Source organism: Sinocyclocheilus anshuiensis, unplaced genomic scaffold (assembly GCF_001515605.1).
Source record: "Sinocyclocheilus anshuiensis isolate Anshui unplaced genomic scaffold, SAMN03320099.WGS_v1.1 scaffold890, whole genome shotgun sequence".
In the NCBI taxonomy this organism is placed as follows: domain Eukaryota; kingdom Metazoa; phylum Chordata; class Actinopteri; order Cypriniformes; family Cyprinidae; genus Sinocyclocheilus; species Sinocyclocheilus anshuiensis.
The window spans coordinates 772,931-786,804 of NW_015537986.1; the positions used below are offsets into that span (position 1 = coordinate 772,931).

The following is a 13,874-nucleotide window of genomic DNA, read 5'->3' on the forward strand; positions in this document are numbered from 1 at the left end:
GATGAAATGAAACATTCAGAACATTTTCCACTTGTTCTTAAATCCCAAATACTTAAAATGAATAAATCAGCTTATGTAACATATGTAATACTTTAATAATTGACTTAAGAAATACAGTTCTTTATTTATAAAAAATAAACAAATATTTTCTGTGAAATTCAGTAATTAAGTTAATTCTCTAAAAGTAGTTATACCATTATCTTGCCTGCTGGAAAAACAAACAAACAATAGAACCCCTCCCAAAACACAATAAAAAATGTAATGGATTTCAGGGTTATAATGGGAATTGCATTTAATGTAAACTATAATGGTGTCTATTTGATGGATTCTATTGGTGGGATGTAATCTGGCAGATGGCAACCAATAGAACAACAGTAATTCCTATTGGAATAATGCCCAAAACAAAAAGGAATTTTGTAATGGTTTAATGGAAACTATAAGAATTTCTGTGATGGTTTCTATTGTTTTTTTTGTCAGCAGGGTAATGATACCCATACTGTGCTGCACATTATTGACAATATTGAGCTGAAGCTTGACTTTGCAAATTGAAAATCGCAAATCAAATCACAATCACAATATCTGTCAAAAAAAAAAAATCGCAATTTGATATTTTCCCCCAAATCGCACAGCCCTAATTCAGAGGACAAATTTTATTTTTGAACATGAAAAATTTACCAAGGTCCGGACCTCGGTGACCTCATAGCTGACTACGGGCCTGCTTCACCTCTTGTTCCTTTCATGCACTAAATGCATGTCCACTGCTGAGCTGTGGGCTATGACTATAATGGGCAATGCAGACAAAATTACAATTTAAAATCAATCTATCAATTTTTACAAATAAAGCTTCATATAAGGCTACTTTCTACGACCTTTATCATGCAGTCATGGCGAAATTAGGTTCCTCCAGTCTAAAAAACAGGAATCGAAAAAGAATTGAAAACAACAGTGAGGAATCGACTCTTGGAATCGAATCCCATCAATTCCAGAACCAGGAATCGGAATCGGACTCGATTCCAAAAATTTCGGAATTGAACAGTCCTACTGTTAACATTACAGTTAGCTAGCTTGCTGTTACACTAATTATAGAATAGCGCACCAAGGATATTATAGTTTTGAATTTTTAAATGTTTTTATTTTAATATCGTTTTCAAATTTCCTATAATTTCAGTTTAGTTTTACTTAGTTTCATTAATGGTTTTGTTAGTTTTAGTTTAGTTTTTATTTTGTGAACACATTTAGTAATTATAGTTTAGCAGAGTTAATGGAACACTTCCAGTGTAGACCAAAGCAAGACATTTCATTTTTAGCAAAGTTGAATGTTTGCACAGTTTACAGTTAACTCTTGTGCAAACCTCTTAATAATGAAAATAATTATTTACAACGGAGCAAAAACCAAAAATATGCAACTTATACTGTATGTATAAAATGTATTCATTCATATTCATATTCATTCATATTAAAGATGTAATCTTGTTAAACATGCCAATAGTTTACAAACAACAAGCTAATCAAGGTTTTCAGAGTTACTAGAAAGCTACAGGCAGTTGAGTTTCGTCATGCTTGTCATGTGACACAGCAGCCACAATAGCACTGTATAACTGATATAGGCTTAAGGTTTTTTTTTTTTCATATGTAATACTTTAATAATTGACTTAAGAAATACAGTTCTTTATTTATAAAAAATAAACAAATATTTTCTGTGAAATTCAGTAATTAAGTTAATTCTCTAAAAGTAGTTATACCATTATCTTGCCTGCTGGAAAAACAAACAAACAATAGAACCCCTCCCAAAACACAATAAAAAATGTAATGGATTTCAGGGTTATAATGGGAATTGCATTTAATGTAAACTATAATGGTGTCTATTTGATGGATTCTATTGGTGGGATGTAATCTGGCAGATGGCAACCAATAGAACAACAGTAATTCCTATTGGAATAATGCCCAAAACAAAAAGGAATTTTGTAATGGTTTAATGGAAACTATAAGAATTTCTGTGATGGTTTCTATTGTTTTTTTTGTCAGCAGGGTAATGATACCCATACTGTGCTGCACATTATTGACAATATTGAGCTGAAGCTTGACTTTGCAAATTGAAAATCGCAAATCAAATCACAATCACAATATCTGTCAAAAAAAAAAAATCGCAATTTGATATTTTCCCCCAAATCGCACAGCCCTAATTCAGAGGACAAATTTTATTTTTGAACATGAAAAATTTACCAAGGTCCGGACCTCGGTGACCTCATAGCTGACTACGGGCCTGCTTCACCTCTTGTTCCTTTCATGCACTAAATGCATGTCCACTGCTGAGCTGTGGGCTATGACTATAATGGGCAATGCAGACAAAATTACAATTTAAAATCAATCTATCAATTTTTACAAATAAAGCTTCATATAAGGCTACTTTCTACGACCTTTATCATGCAGTCATGGCGAAATTAGGTTCCTCCAGTCTAAAAAACAGGAATCGAAAAAGAATTGAAAACAACAGTGAGGAATCGACTCTTGGAATCGAATCCCATCAATTCCAGAACCAGGAATCGGAATCGGACTCGATTCCAAAAATTTCGGAATTGAACAGTCCTACTGTTAACATTACAGTTAGCTAGCTTGCTGTTACACTAATTATAGAATAGCGCACCAAGGATATTATAGTTTTGAATTTTTAAATGTTTTTATTTTAATATCGTTTTCAAATTTCCTATAATTTCAGTTTAGTTTTACTTAGTTTCATTAATGGTTTTGTTAGTTTTAGTTTAGTTTTTATTTTGTGAACACATTTAGTAATTATAGTTTAGCAGAGTTAATGGAACACTTCCAGTGTAGACCAAAGCAAGACATTTCATTTTTAGCAAAGTTGAATGTTTGCACAGTTTACAGTTAACTCTTGTGCAAACCTCTTAATAATGAAAATAATTATTTACAACGGAGCAAAAACCAAAAATATGCAACTTATACTGTATGTATAAAATGTATTCATTCATATTCATATTCATTCATATTAAAGATGTAATCTTGTTAAACATGCCAATAGTTTACAAACAACAAGCTAATCGAGGTTTTCAGAGTTACTAGAAAGCTACAGGCAGTTGAGTTTTTATTCTGCAGTACAACGACCCTCGGAGTACCCAGAAAAGCGCTATATAAATGTAACTAATTATTAATTATTAATTAATTATTTTCAGTTCAGTCTAGCCAGAGTTCAGGCACTCTCAAACACTCCCATTTAAATCACTGAAGCTGTTTACACTGTGAAATGAATATCTTACTTGCATTCGTACGCACATCCGCACAGTCAGCGAGCAAGTGAACAAAACACCGCGTTCAGCGATGACTCATCTGAACATCTCTGATTGGCCATTGCATTCATAAGCTTAACAGAATCGTGTGTGATTGGTTACAATGCAGCGCTGTACAAACGCGTCTGTCTCTGGCTGAGCGCCAGCCAAAGCACAAACACAGATTTGAATAGCAGCTGATGCTGTGCCGCACTGAACGAACTAATCACACCGGTGTGATTGTATCAAATATAAAAAATATTATTTGGCTATTTTTATTACCTTTTGGAAGCTGCATTTAAAGTCCACTTGGCTCAGAAATCTGAGGGGGCACGTGCCCCCTCACTTTGAATGGGCATGACGCCTCTGCCCTCTATGAACGTACACAATAAGAAGAAACAATCTAAAATCCTTTGAAACCTCATACTACTCAAAATTAAATGCGATATGGTGATTTAAATGATATTTGTACTTTACTTTGACGAGCTGCTCCAGCGCGCACGAGCTTCAGATGAACAACGCAATCAATCCCATAAAGCCCCTTTTACACAGGACACGGCAAGCGGTGAAAAGAAAACCGCGCGGCTGCCGCTTTCTCTCATTTTGGATGCGTTTTGTACAGTCAAGGCGGTGTTCGTGTCATGGACTCGAGGCAGACGTTGCCATAGTAATCGTAAAGCGTGACAAAATGACTATTCACTAAAGTCAGCTCATCCCAAAAAATTTAGTTAACTCTCTCTCATGTTGTTCTCGCACGTCAAGCACGTTTTTAAACATCCATGTGCTATAGGGTGTGCATTATTATTATTTCCCATTTCATATTTTATAGCTACTTCCAATTTCGTTTCCCGCGTCTTGTTTTTTAAATGCAAAAAGGCATTCTCTGTGAATAGAATAGCCGCTTAGGACTCAGCTCACGTGCATGAAGCGCCATATACAGGTATTTCCCTAAACAACCACAGGTCAAATTTTCTGGCACAGAATGAGAGCTTATTAAATCACGAACACGATTATTTATTTTTGCTAATTATTATTTTATTTTAGTTAGTTTTTCAGTTACTGTTGTTAGTTTCGTTTAGTTTTAGTATTTCATTTATTTTGAAATTTACATTTTATTTCAGTTTACGAAAATGTTTTTTGACCAATACTTTTATTCTTAAGCCCGGCTCACACTGTGCGATTTTAGCCACGATTTGGTCGTCTGAGACAAATTTTGAAAATCCTAAAAGATTCCTATAATCCTAGGCTAAAATCTGTAGTCTTTGATCGTTAGTTTGAATCCCGGCTCACACTGTGCGTTTTTGGCCACGATTTGGTCGTCTGAGACAAATTTTGAAAATTCTAAAAGATTCTTATAATCCTAGGCTAAAATCTGTAGTCTTTGATCGTTAGTTTTACATGTTCACCGACAGCCAATTAATGACCGTTGTGATCAAATTTTACCTCCGACGAACTTCTGGCAGTGTCAGAAGATTTGGCGCACAGTCCTGCAGTGTGACATCTCCTACGACGAACGTCAAACTGTCTTCGTTTTTTCAAGACAAGCCATGATCAGAATTAATGCTAGAGATTTCTTCTAACCGCATAAACTCCGGCACTCTCGTCCTCCGCTCACGGAATTCATATCATTCGTTGTCTTTGCTATGATAAACACCGGTTGCGCTGCTGTTTTCATGTGGGTGTGTAGTGCTGCTTGCACTATTCTGCATAAATACGCCGGTATTGCCGCCATTCATATACTTTTAATGATAGCCAACATTACAGCCCCGCGTGCAATGCAGCTCGCGGTTGCTGAACGTGTATGGGTTGATAAGGTAAAACTCCGGGCAAGTTTTCTTGCGCGCACCCGTTTTTAACGCGTCTTGACTGTCATACAGTCTGACATTGACAACTGAGATCCCACAGTGTGACATGATCATCATGTTCGTACAGTCTGACAAGTACAATCCTAAAGGACTTTTTAAAAAATCGCACAGTGTGAGCCCGGCTTTAGTTTCAGTTTTCGTTTACGAAAATAACCTTGGCGCACACCTCATAGAATAACCAGACCAAGGAAACCAAATTACAAGCAATATCACAAATAAATACAATAGAACAAAGATACACAGTACTAACATTTTTTCTTGTAGAGCTAACAGTAGTGTTCAGGTAAAAAAATACTACAGAAAGTGAATAATCAAATGTAAAATAGCACTGCATAGTCTTCACTGTATGAATTAAATACAGATGAATCCTTATTAAACCTAAAAAAAAATATGTATTCAGTCAAGCAGTGAGTGATTGTCCTTTGTCTTTAGTTAGACAGCAGCAGGTAAAATAGGCTGCTGTCACTTTAAAACAATGCACGCATCCAATATAATGTTTTATGTCCAATTTTTATCCCAGCTGTTCATGTTCACTTGGATAAAACCAACTGTGTTTACAAGCATACTTTCTAAGATGGACATTTTGACAATTGTGTGTGTTTTTGGCCGTTCAAGCGTGACAAGATGTGAAAGAGTATTCAATTCAGTACTCACACATTGTCTATGAGATGGCTAGAAAACCGTCTATCAGGGAGCACATGAGTACGTGAGTTGTCTTTCATGTCTTTTGCACTTAACTGGTTTATAATCACTTGAATGTTTGTCAAGACTTAAAGCTATACTCCACCTGAATATGCTCTCATTTACTCACCCTCATGCCTTCCCATATGTACAGTCATGGCCAAAAGTTTTGGCAGAGACATCAATTTTGTGTTTTGCAAACTTTGCTGCTTAAGCTGTTGTGGTGTTCATTCACATTGTTTCTAGATGATTGTGTTGAGTGATCAGAGGCATTTTTGATCACTCAAAAGGCATAATTGCTAAAAGCTTCATTGGCCAAAAAATGAACTTTTCACAAAAAATAAATTTCACTGTTTTTTGATCCTGACACAAAATGACCAGCTAACATTAATTGACTAATCATATCAGCAGCATATTTGAAAGTGTGACATCACTATCATACTAATTAGATCGTTAGAGCAGACTGATTGCTATCAAAGGAGGGAAGAAGCACTTCCAATCATTGTGTTCTTGTTAGCAATGGTTACCTCCAAAGAAACACGTGCAGCCATCATCACTTCGCATCAAAATGGCCTCACATGCAAGGAAATTGCTACAAAGAAAGAACCATTTACCGGATCATCGAGAACTTCAAGGAGAGAGGTTCGACTGCAGTAAAGAAGTCTTCAGGACGTCCCAGAGTGTCCAGCAAGCGCCAGGACCGTCGTCTCCTGAGGAGTCAGCTACGGAATCGTGTCACCACCAGTGCAGAGCTTGCTCAGGAATGGCAGCAGGTTGGTGTAAGAGCATCTGCACGCACAGTGAGGCCAAGACTTTTGAACAATGGCCTGGTGTCAAGAAGGGCAGCAAAGAAGCCACTTCTCTCCAAGAAAAATATCAAGTACCGACTGAAATTCTACCACGAGTCCTGTGTTGTGCCAACAAAGCATCCTGAGACCATCCATGTGTGGGGTTGCTTTTCAACCAAGGGAGTGGGCTCTCTCATAATTCTGCCCAAAAACTCTTCTTCCAACGATCCATGAGCAATTTGGAGGTAATCCGTGCATTTTCCTGTATGATGGAGCACCATGTCACAAAGCAAGAGTGATAAAGAAGTGGCTCGAAGATCATTACATTGAAATTTTGGATCCGTGGCCAGGCAACTCAGCGGATCTCAATCCCATAGAGAACCTGTGGTCAATCCTCAAAAGGCGAGTGGACAAGCAGAAGCCCACAAATTGTGAAACTCTGAGAACTAATAAGGCTTGCAAAACACAATTTGTCACTGCCAAAACTTTTGGCCATGACTGTATATGACTGATTTTGTTCAGATGAACACAAAGAAAGATGATGCTTCAAAAACCAAAAAGTGAATATGCAACCCCAGTTGATGAATCAGTGTCTTCTGAAGCAAAATAATAGATGTAAGTAAAATATTTACATTTGTTAAATTTAACTATAAACCATCACTTCTGACCAACTGTCCTACTTGGGTTCATGCATTCACGCTTGATATAAACATCAGCACATTGCAAAGCAAGATGTGATGGCCCTTCTTGCGTTAGCTGCAGGACACGTTTATGTCATGCTTCACAAAGTTTGGACATTTACATCAAACATGAGCTCATTAACCTGAGAATGACAGTTGTTTAGAAGAGATAGATAAAGTAGATAAAATTATTAAAAATATTAGAAAATGATTCTACACACACCTGTTGTTTTGCTTCAGAAGATATTGATTCATTAACTGGGGTCGTATGGACTACCTTTGTGTTCAGTTTGTGAGGATTTTGAAGCATCAGCTTTGGGGGTCCCATACACTTGCAAGATAAGGCCTCTCAGAGATGAATTATTTTTCTAAAAATCTTTGTGTTCATCTGAAGAAAGCCATATACATCTGGGACAGTATGAGGTAAGTAAATATTGAATCTTTATTTTTGGCCATAGTATCCCTGTAAAACCCCTTTTCAAAGGTCCAAAATTTGCCAAAAGCAAGTAAAATTTGCCATTTGCCAAAAGCAAGTAAAAATTGGTGCTGGCACGTATATGAAAGTGTTACTCTATGGTTTAACATTTAAAGCAAATAAATGTAGACAAATAAATATTAATACTGTATAAATACTTTCATTTACAGTACACCAGGGGGTGGTTCAGGTTCTCCTTTGTCCTTATCGGTCTAATGTGCCCATTTTTTTCCACAGACACGGTGGACTGCTGGTGTTCTGATGTAGACATCTCCCTCTACCTCACGTCACTTTCTTCCTCAATCCCAACGTCCTCTGAGACAGCTGAACACTGTGGAACTGCTGTAAAAGTTGTGATTCAGCATGGTAGAGGATTAGCCTTAATTTCAAAGTATTCAGGGTACAGGCCATTGCAGAAAGGAACCGATACTCTTTGACATTCAGAAGCTGGTTGAAAACTCATGGGATACGAACATGTCGGAGGTTGGAGAGCGTCGGCAAGTCAACACAGATTATGCCGTTTCAGTGCTGGAACAGCTGAAGTTTTTCTACGAGCAGAAGTTGTTGACTGACATCACTCTGCTGGTGGAGGAGAGTGAGTTCCCCTGCCATAAAATGGTGCTGGCCACCTGCAGCTCTTACTTCAGGTGAGTGGAGCAGGTATTTGTGAACACATGAATATTCAACTGATTAATCTATAAACCATTTTTAAAAAAGCATTAGAATTTAATTATATATGTATGAAAGTGTTACAAAAATGTTAAATTCTCTCAAATTCAGTGTTTACTGGTAATGGCATTTTTATGACACCATTCCACGATTATGAGTTTTCTTAACTGCTCAATGCTCTGGTAATTTAAAAAATATGACCATTTCAGGGTTGACAAAATTAAGACAATTAGGCCTGTGCGACAAGCATGATTTCTATACCGCAGAAAGCACAATTTCTAGGGCTGGACCAGAATATTCAATTATTCGAATATTCGAATAATTTTTACAGTGGGTTCACTGTAAAAAGAAATCCGTAAAATTTACGGTAAAAAAACCGGCAGCTGTGGTTGCCAGAATTTTACCATAAAAAAGACGGTAGCAACGTTTTAGGTTTTACGGGTTTAACTTAAATTTACAGTAAAATACCGTAATTTCATTAACTGATATAATGTTAATATACCAACCTGTTGAAGTACTGAAATCTGTTTTGTACCTTTGTAATACACTGATAACCACCAAATGCAGGTGGTGATGAGAAAGTCACATGATGAACCAAAGCCCATCACAAGCAGCTTTTAAATAATAACATATATAGAAGGTGCACAGTGTCATTCACACAAACACTAAACACCATCATGGTAACACACATGAAACTGAAATAATGCAATAAACATTCATTTAACAACATTAGGTGTAACACACAACCCTAATATACAAAACTGATCAGAAAAAACTAAGAAGAAACTGTTATTTCAACAAAAAAAACATCAAATTTGAAATGCAACGCAGGGAATTCTGGGAATGTCAATTTACGGTTATTCACTGTAAATTAAACGGTATTTTTCACTTCCAAAAACGGTATACTCAACAAAAAAAACATCAAATTTGAAATGCAACGCAGGGAATTCTGGGAATGTCAATTTACGGTTATTCACTGTAAATTATACGGTCTTTTTCACTTTCAAAAACGGTATACTACCGTAAAATTAATGTCCAATACATGTAATGTCCAATGCCGTTTTTCACCGTATATAGTAGGGGAATTTACCGTTAACCATTTAACAGGTTTTTACTGTAGCATTTTTACAGTCTTTTACCGTTAAATTCACGGTCATTTTTTACAGTGTTGGCATTCAATTTTCAATTTTGAGATTCAAATATTATTATTTTTTTTTTCTCGAACACCTGGCATCCTCCGCGAAACGGTTCTCATTCGCGCTTGAATATGAATCGCCCATGAGTGAACGTCATGAATGTCGTGATTCTGTTCATCTGGAAGAGAAGACAAAAATGCAGAAGACCTCAGCTGTGTGGGAGCACTTTAAATTGAGTGAGGACAAGACAAAGGCAGTGTGCCAAATACGCGATTTGAAACTGGCTTACCACAACAGCACATCAAGTTTGAAAAATCACCTGAGTTCTGTAAGTAGTACGCCTATAGTATATTGTTGGTGTAAAAAAAAAACGAGCTGCTTTTATGTTAATGTTATGTTTATGTTATTACTCATGTTAATCAGTAATTTTACACATGATAAAAACATGCACTTAATTTGCTTGGAAAATATTTGCGAATACGGCAGTCATAAAAAACGTACAGTAGCCCAGCCTAATAATAATTTGTCTATATTAAAAGTATTGCTCTTAACAGACCTGTGTGTTTTGTATCACTAGTGCAGTGTCCGTTCTCTGAGAATATAAGCCCTGCCCGCGTGAGGCGCGCCGCTTCCGGCTCGCGCTGTTCTGTACTTTAATAAAAGTTTATTAATTCTGAACGTGTCGCGTGTCCATATTGCACCAAAATGCGACACTGCACTCTCTTGGGTCCGCAGCAGCACACCCACCATGTGTGAAGTTGATTGGATGAACGGTTCTCGACATAATAAAAATGCACACAGACAGACAGACACACAGAAATTCCTGCCTTTATTACACCGTGTCTACACCGGACGCGATAGTTGTCGTGTCGCACTGCACCGCAACAGCTAAAGTCTGTCTACACTGGACGTGACAAAGCGACCGTTGAAAATCATTTGAAATTTGTGTCAATACGTCATAAATAGAACGCAGCAGCAGGTTACTGTTGGGAATTTTTCGCACCACGCCGCATCCAGTGTAGACAGCATCCTATAGGTTCTATTTGGTGTAGACACGTGTTGAGAGAAGAATATGTTCAGCCCCCTCCCTCCGAAGCTTCGAATATTCGGTGTTGATTACTACTGAAGCTTCGAAGCTCAAAAAAAGGGTATTCGGATCAGCCCTAACAATTTCTCCGCAACTCCTCTCACGGTGCGTGTCTACTGAGCGACTTTGCAAATATCAAGTGAATATTGCTGGGCGGCAGACAATCTCCATGAGAAGCAGGTAGTGACATCTGTCATGAATGTTTAAAATATGCTGATTGTGCACATATTTATCCTGGATTAAGTACTTAAATCATATTGTTTACACATTGGACACATTAAAGTTGATATACAGTACGTTTTGTTTTCTGTCGTAATATATTTAAAAATGTAATTAATTCCTGTGATGCGAAGCTGAATTTTTAGCATTTTTCAGTCTTCATTGTCACACGATCCTTCAGAAATAATTCCAATATGCTGATTTGGTGCTCAAGAAACATTTCTTATTTTTATCAGTGTTGAAAAGCAGAAAGCAGAAACCATGATATGCAACAATTCAAATGTGTATGTGTGTTTTAAAGGTGTCATCGGATGCGACATGCACTTTTACAAGCTGTTTGAACTGAAATGTGTGTTGGCAGTGTGTGTACACAACCACCCTATAATGATAAAGATCCACCCAGTGTTTTTTTTTTTTTTTTATCTCGTTAAATGATTTCCCCTTTCGCAAATCGAGCCGATCCCCTCCCACGATTTTTTGATTGACAGTTAGGGATGCACCGATACTGATACTGGTATCGGGCCGATATTGAGCTCCCGTACTCGTACTCGTTAAAATGCCCCGATTCCAAATGCCGATACCACACAGCATGTGATAAGTGCCATAATTCAGACAAAGAAACACCGACAACAGAACATAATTTACTGTAAACCAGTAAAACTGATACAAATTTGGGACCAAAAATAATACAGATCAAGTCTGGGAAAAAAATTGAAGTTCAGGTTTGCATGAACCTGGATGACAACATGCCCAGGAGACTACAGAAGCTGATAAGCAAAGCACGATGAGCGGATTGAGCGCGTGGCGGCGCAGATGCGCGAGCTTCTCGAGTGAATATACCTTTCTCACAGACATCACTGGAAAGTTTGTAGTTCGGTCGGATACGTCAAAGTAGTTCGGTCGGATATGTCAAAAACAAGTTAGTAAAACAATGCACAAGTTACTTAACGGGAGAGAGAGAGCGAGAGCGCACGTGCGCATTTCTGTTGTGTGATCTTTGATGTTCACTCACTTAGCACACGCATCATTTGGATTAAACGGTATTGGTACTTGGTATCGGCAAGTACCAAAATCAAAAGTATCGTATCGGGTGAGTACTGGAAAAAGTGGTATCGGTGCATCCGTATTGACAGTAGCGTTTCAGCACAGACTGGACTGGTGTCTAACCTTAGACCCACCCTGAGTGAGCTGTCATCAGTCTACCAATGTTTCACCGCCGGAGCAGATGTAGACAAGAATGACTCTTAAGCGATCGAGGTGTTCTGTTGTTGGATGTAATAATGAACATAGCAGTCATTTACTCCCGACATGTGAGCAGCTGAAGACGCAGTGGATTACCTACTAAAAGCTGCTTTTCCACTATCGGGCCGAACGGTTCTAAGAACTGTCAGGTATGGTTCCAGTTGTATTTCCACAGCCGTTTTTCCACTGTCGGGCTGAACGGTTCTCTTTGCATAACCGTTCCATTCCGTGTCGATCCGGGCCAGTCAGCACGGATACGGTTTAATTTTCCAATGTGGTGCTTAGGCATGGGCCGATTACCGGTTTCATTTGACCACTAATATTTTCCGTTATACCGTTCCTGCGGTATGCGCTGTTTTTCATGTCTCCTCAAAGACTGAAAGTGTAGGAATCCCTCAGGCTGAGTGCAGTGTAGAGAGTAACACGACCCTCCTCCTCCTGTTGGTGCGAGCGAGCGGTCAGTCACGTGTGTGTGTAGGATGACCGAACTGAAACTGAAATGGGAGCTGCCCCTGGAACATACGCGATCGGCAACCGGCAGTTTTTTGTCTTATTGGAACTCGTCTCTGTTCTAGACTTGCACAAACTGCGTTGCAATGCAATCATTTTCCAAAATGTAATTTATGTGAAAATATGAAGTCTGTAAATGCCATTAACAGGCCAGAGATGCTGAAGACGGACGCACAGAGAAATATACTGTAGCAGGCAGATCAATCACTGTTCATGATGCACAAACTATTGGAAGAAAATCCTCAATATTGATTTGGGGGTTTATATGAATGTGTTTCTGAGGGGAACTGACTGTCTTCAGAAAAGTTTACGTGGTATTTTGTTTTCATCTCGTCTCTGTATTCATATTAAAGCAGTGTTTCAGCGCAGCGCTGCTTTGTTTACAGCGGTAACCAAGGAAATGCCGTATCTGGTGTTCCTGAAGCGCCTCCTGCTGTCAGAGAGTGAATCTGTGTCTCATTCAGTTCATCTGCTGTTTGTTTCGTTCAGGCATGTAGTATAATTTCACAAAGCTATTCAGAACATTCTTTTTTTTCCTCAAATTGGGTTATTATTATACAACCCTCTACATTGCGAGTAAATCACTAGCATATGCGACTAAATCTTCACTCTGGGTGACTAAATGATGTCTAATATTAGCCAATGGCTAATAAATTCTCAGATTGTACTCGCCAGTGTGTGAGTTGGAGGCTAAGTATAAGTTAAGCACAGATATATTTTTACTCGCCGAACACTCTGACTGAGTGCTTCAGAGTTTTACTCTCCGTCAAGCGATCTGCGCTATTTTTCAGTTCATCTCAATGGATGTGCAAGGCACCTGTATTTGATGTACCGTGAACTCTAGTGTGAAGGCGCACGACTCGCCGTTGCTTTGTCTCACACACACGCAGAGAGAGAGAGAGAGAGAGAGAGAATTGACGTGCTACAAGTAAACGATATTCTTTGAATTGACGCGCTACATGTAAACAATATTCTTTGTTGTATTTTCTTGTCAAAATAACGGTGTTCCTTTGGAATTCTTCAGCTTTTAAAACTGCTGGTTTCTCCGGTAGTGGGCGGAACTAATGCGCAAACAGCAATCTCATTGGTTGGCGCTCACCTATTATCATCCCTGTTTTGATTTCAGCAAATCAGTTCGAGCGAACGTACACAACCTGATTAATATTCATGAATCCAGTAGCTCATTAATCCTTGGTGCGTTTTATATTGTTCTTATTAGTAGAATTCGTATCATTATTATC

At 38.1% G+C, this 13,874-nt stretch overlaps 1 protein-coding gene across 1 annotated transcript in view; it reads left to right on the forward strand.

Annotated features, from left to right (window-relative positions):
* kbtbd2 (kelch repeat and BTB (POZ) domain containing 2) overlaps positions 1–13,874 on the forward strand; it is a 39,529-nt gene that overhangs the window by 14,758 nt on the left and 10,897 nt on the right. Inside the window, exons 2-3 of the mRNA XM_016468809.1 lie at positions 8,008–8,136; positions 8,215–8,417. Coding sequence (XP_016324295.1) covers positions 8,134–8,136; positions 8,215–8,417 — 206 coding nt within the window. The 5' untranslated portion in view covers positions 8,008–8,133. The remainder of the gene's footprint in view (positions 1–8,007; positions 8,137–8,214; positions 8,418–13,874) is intronic.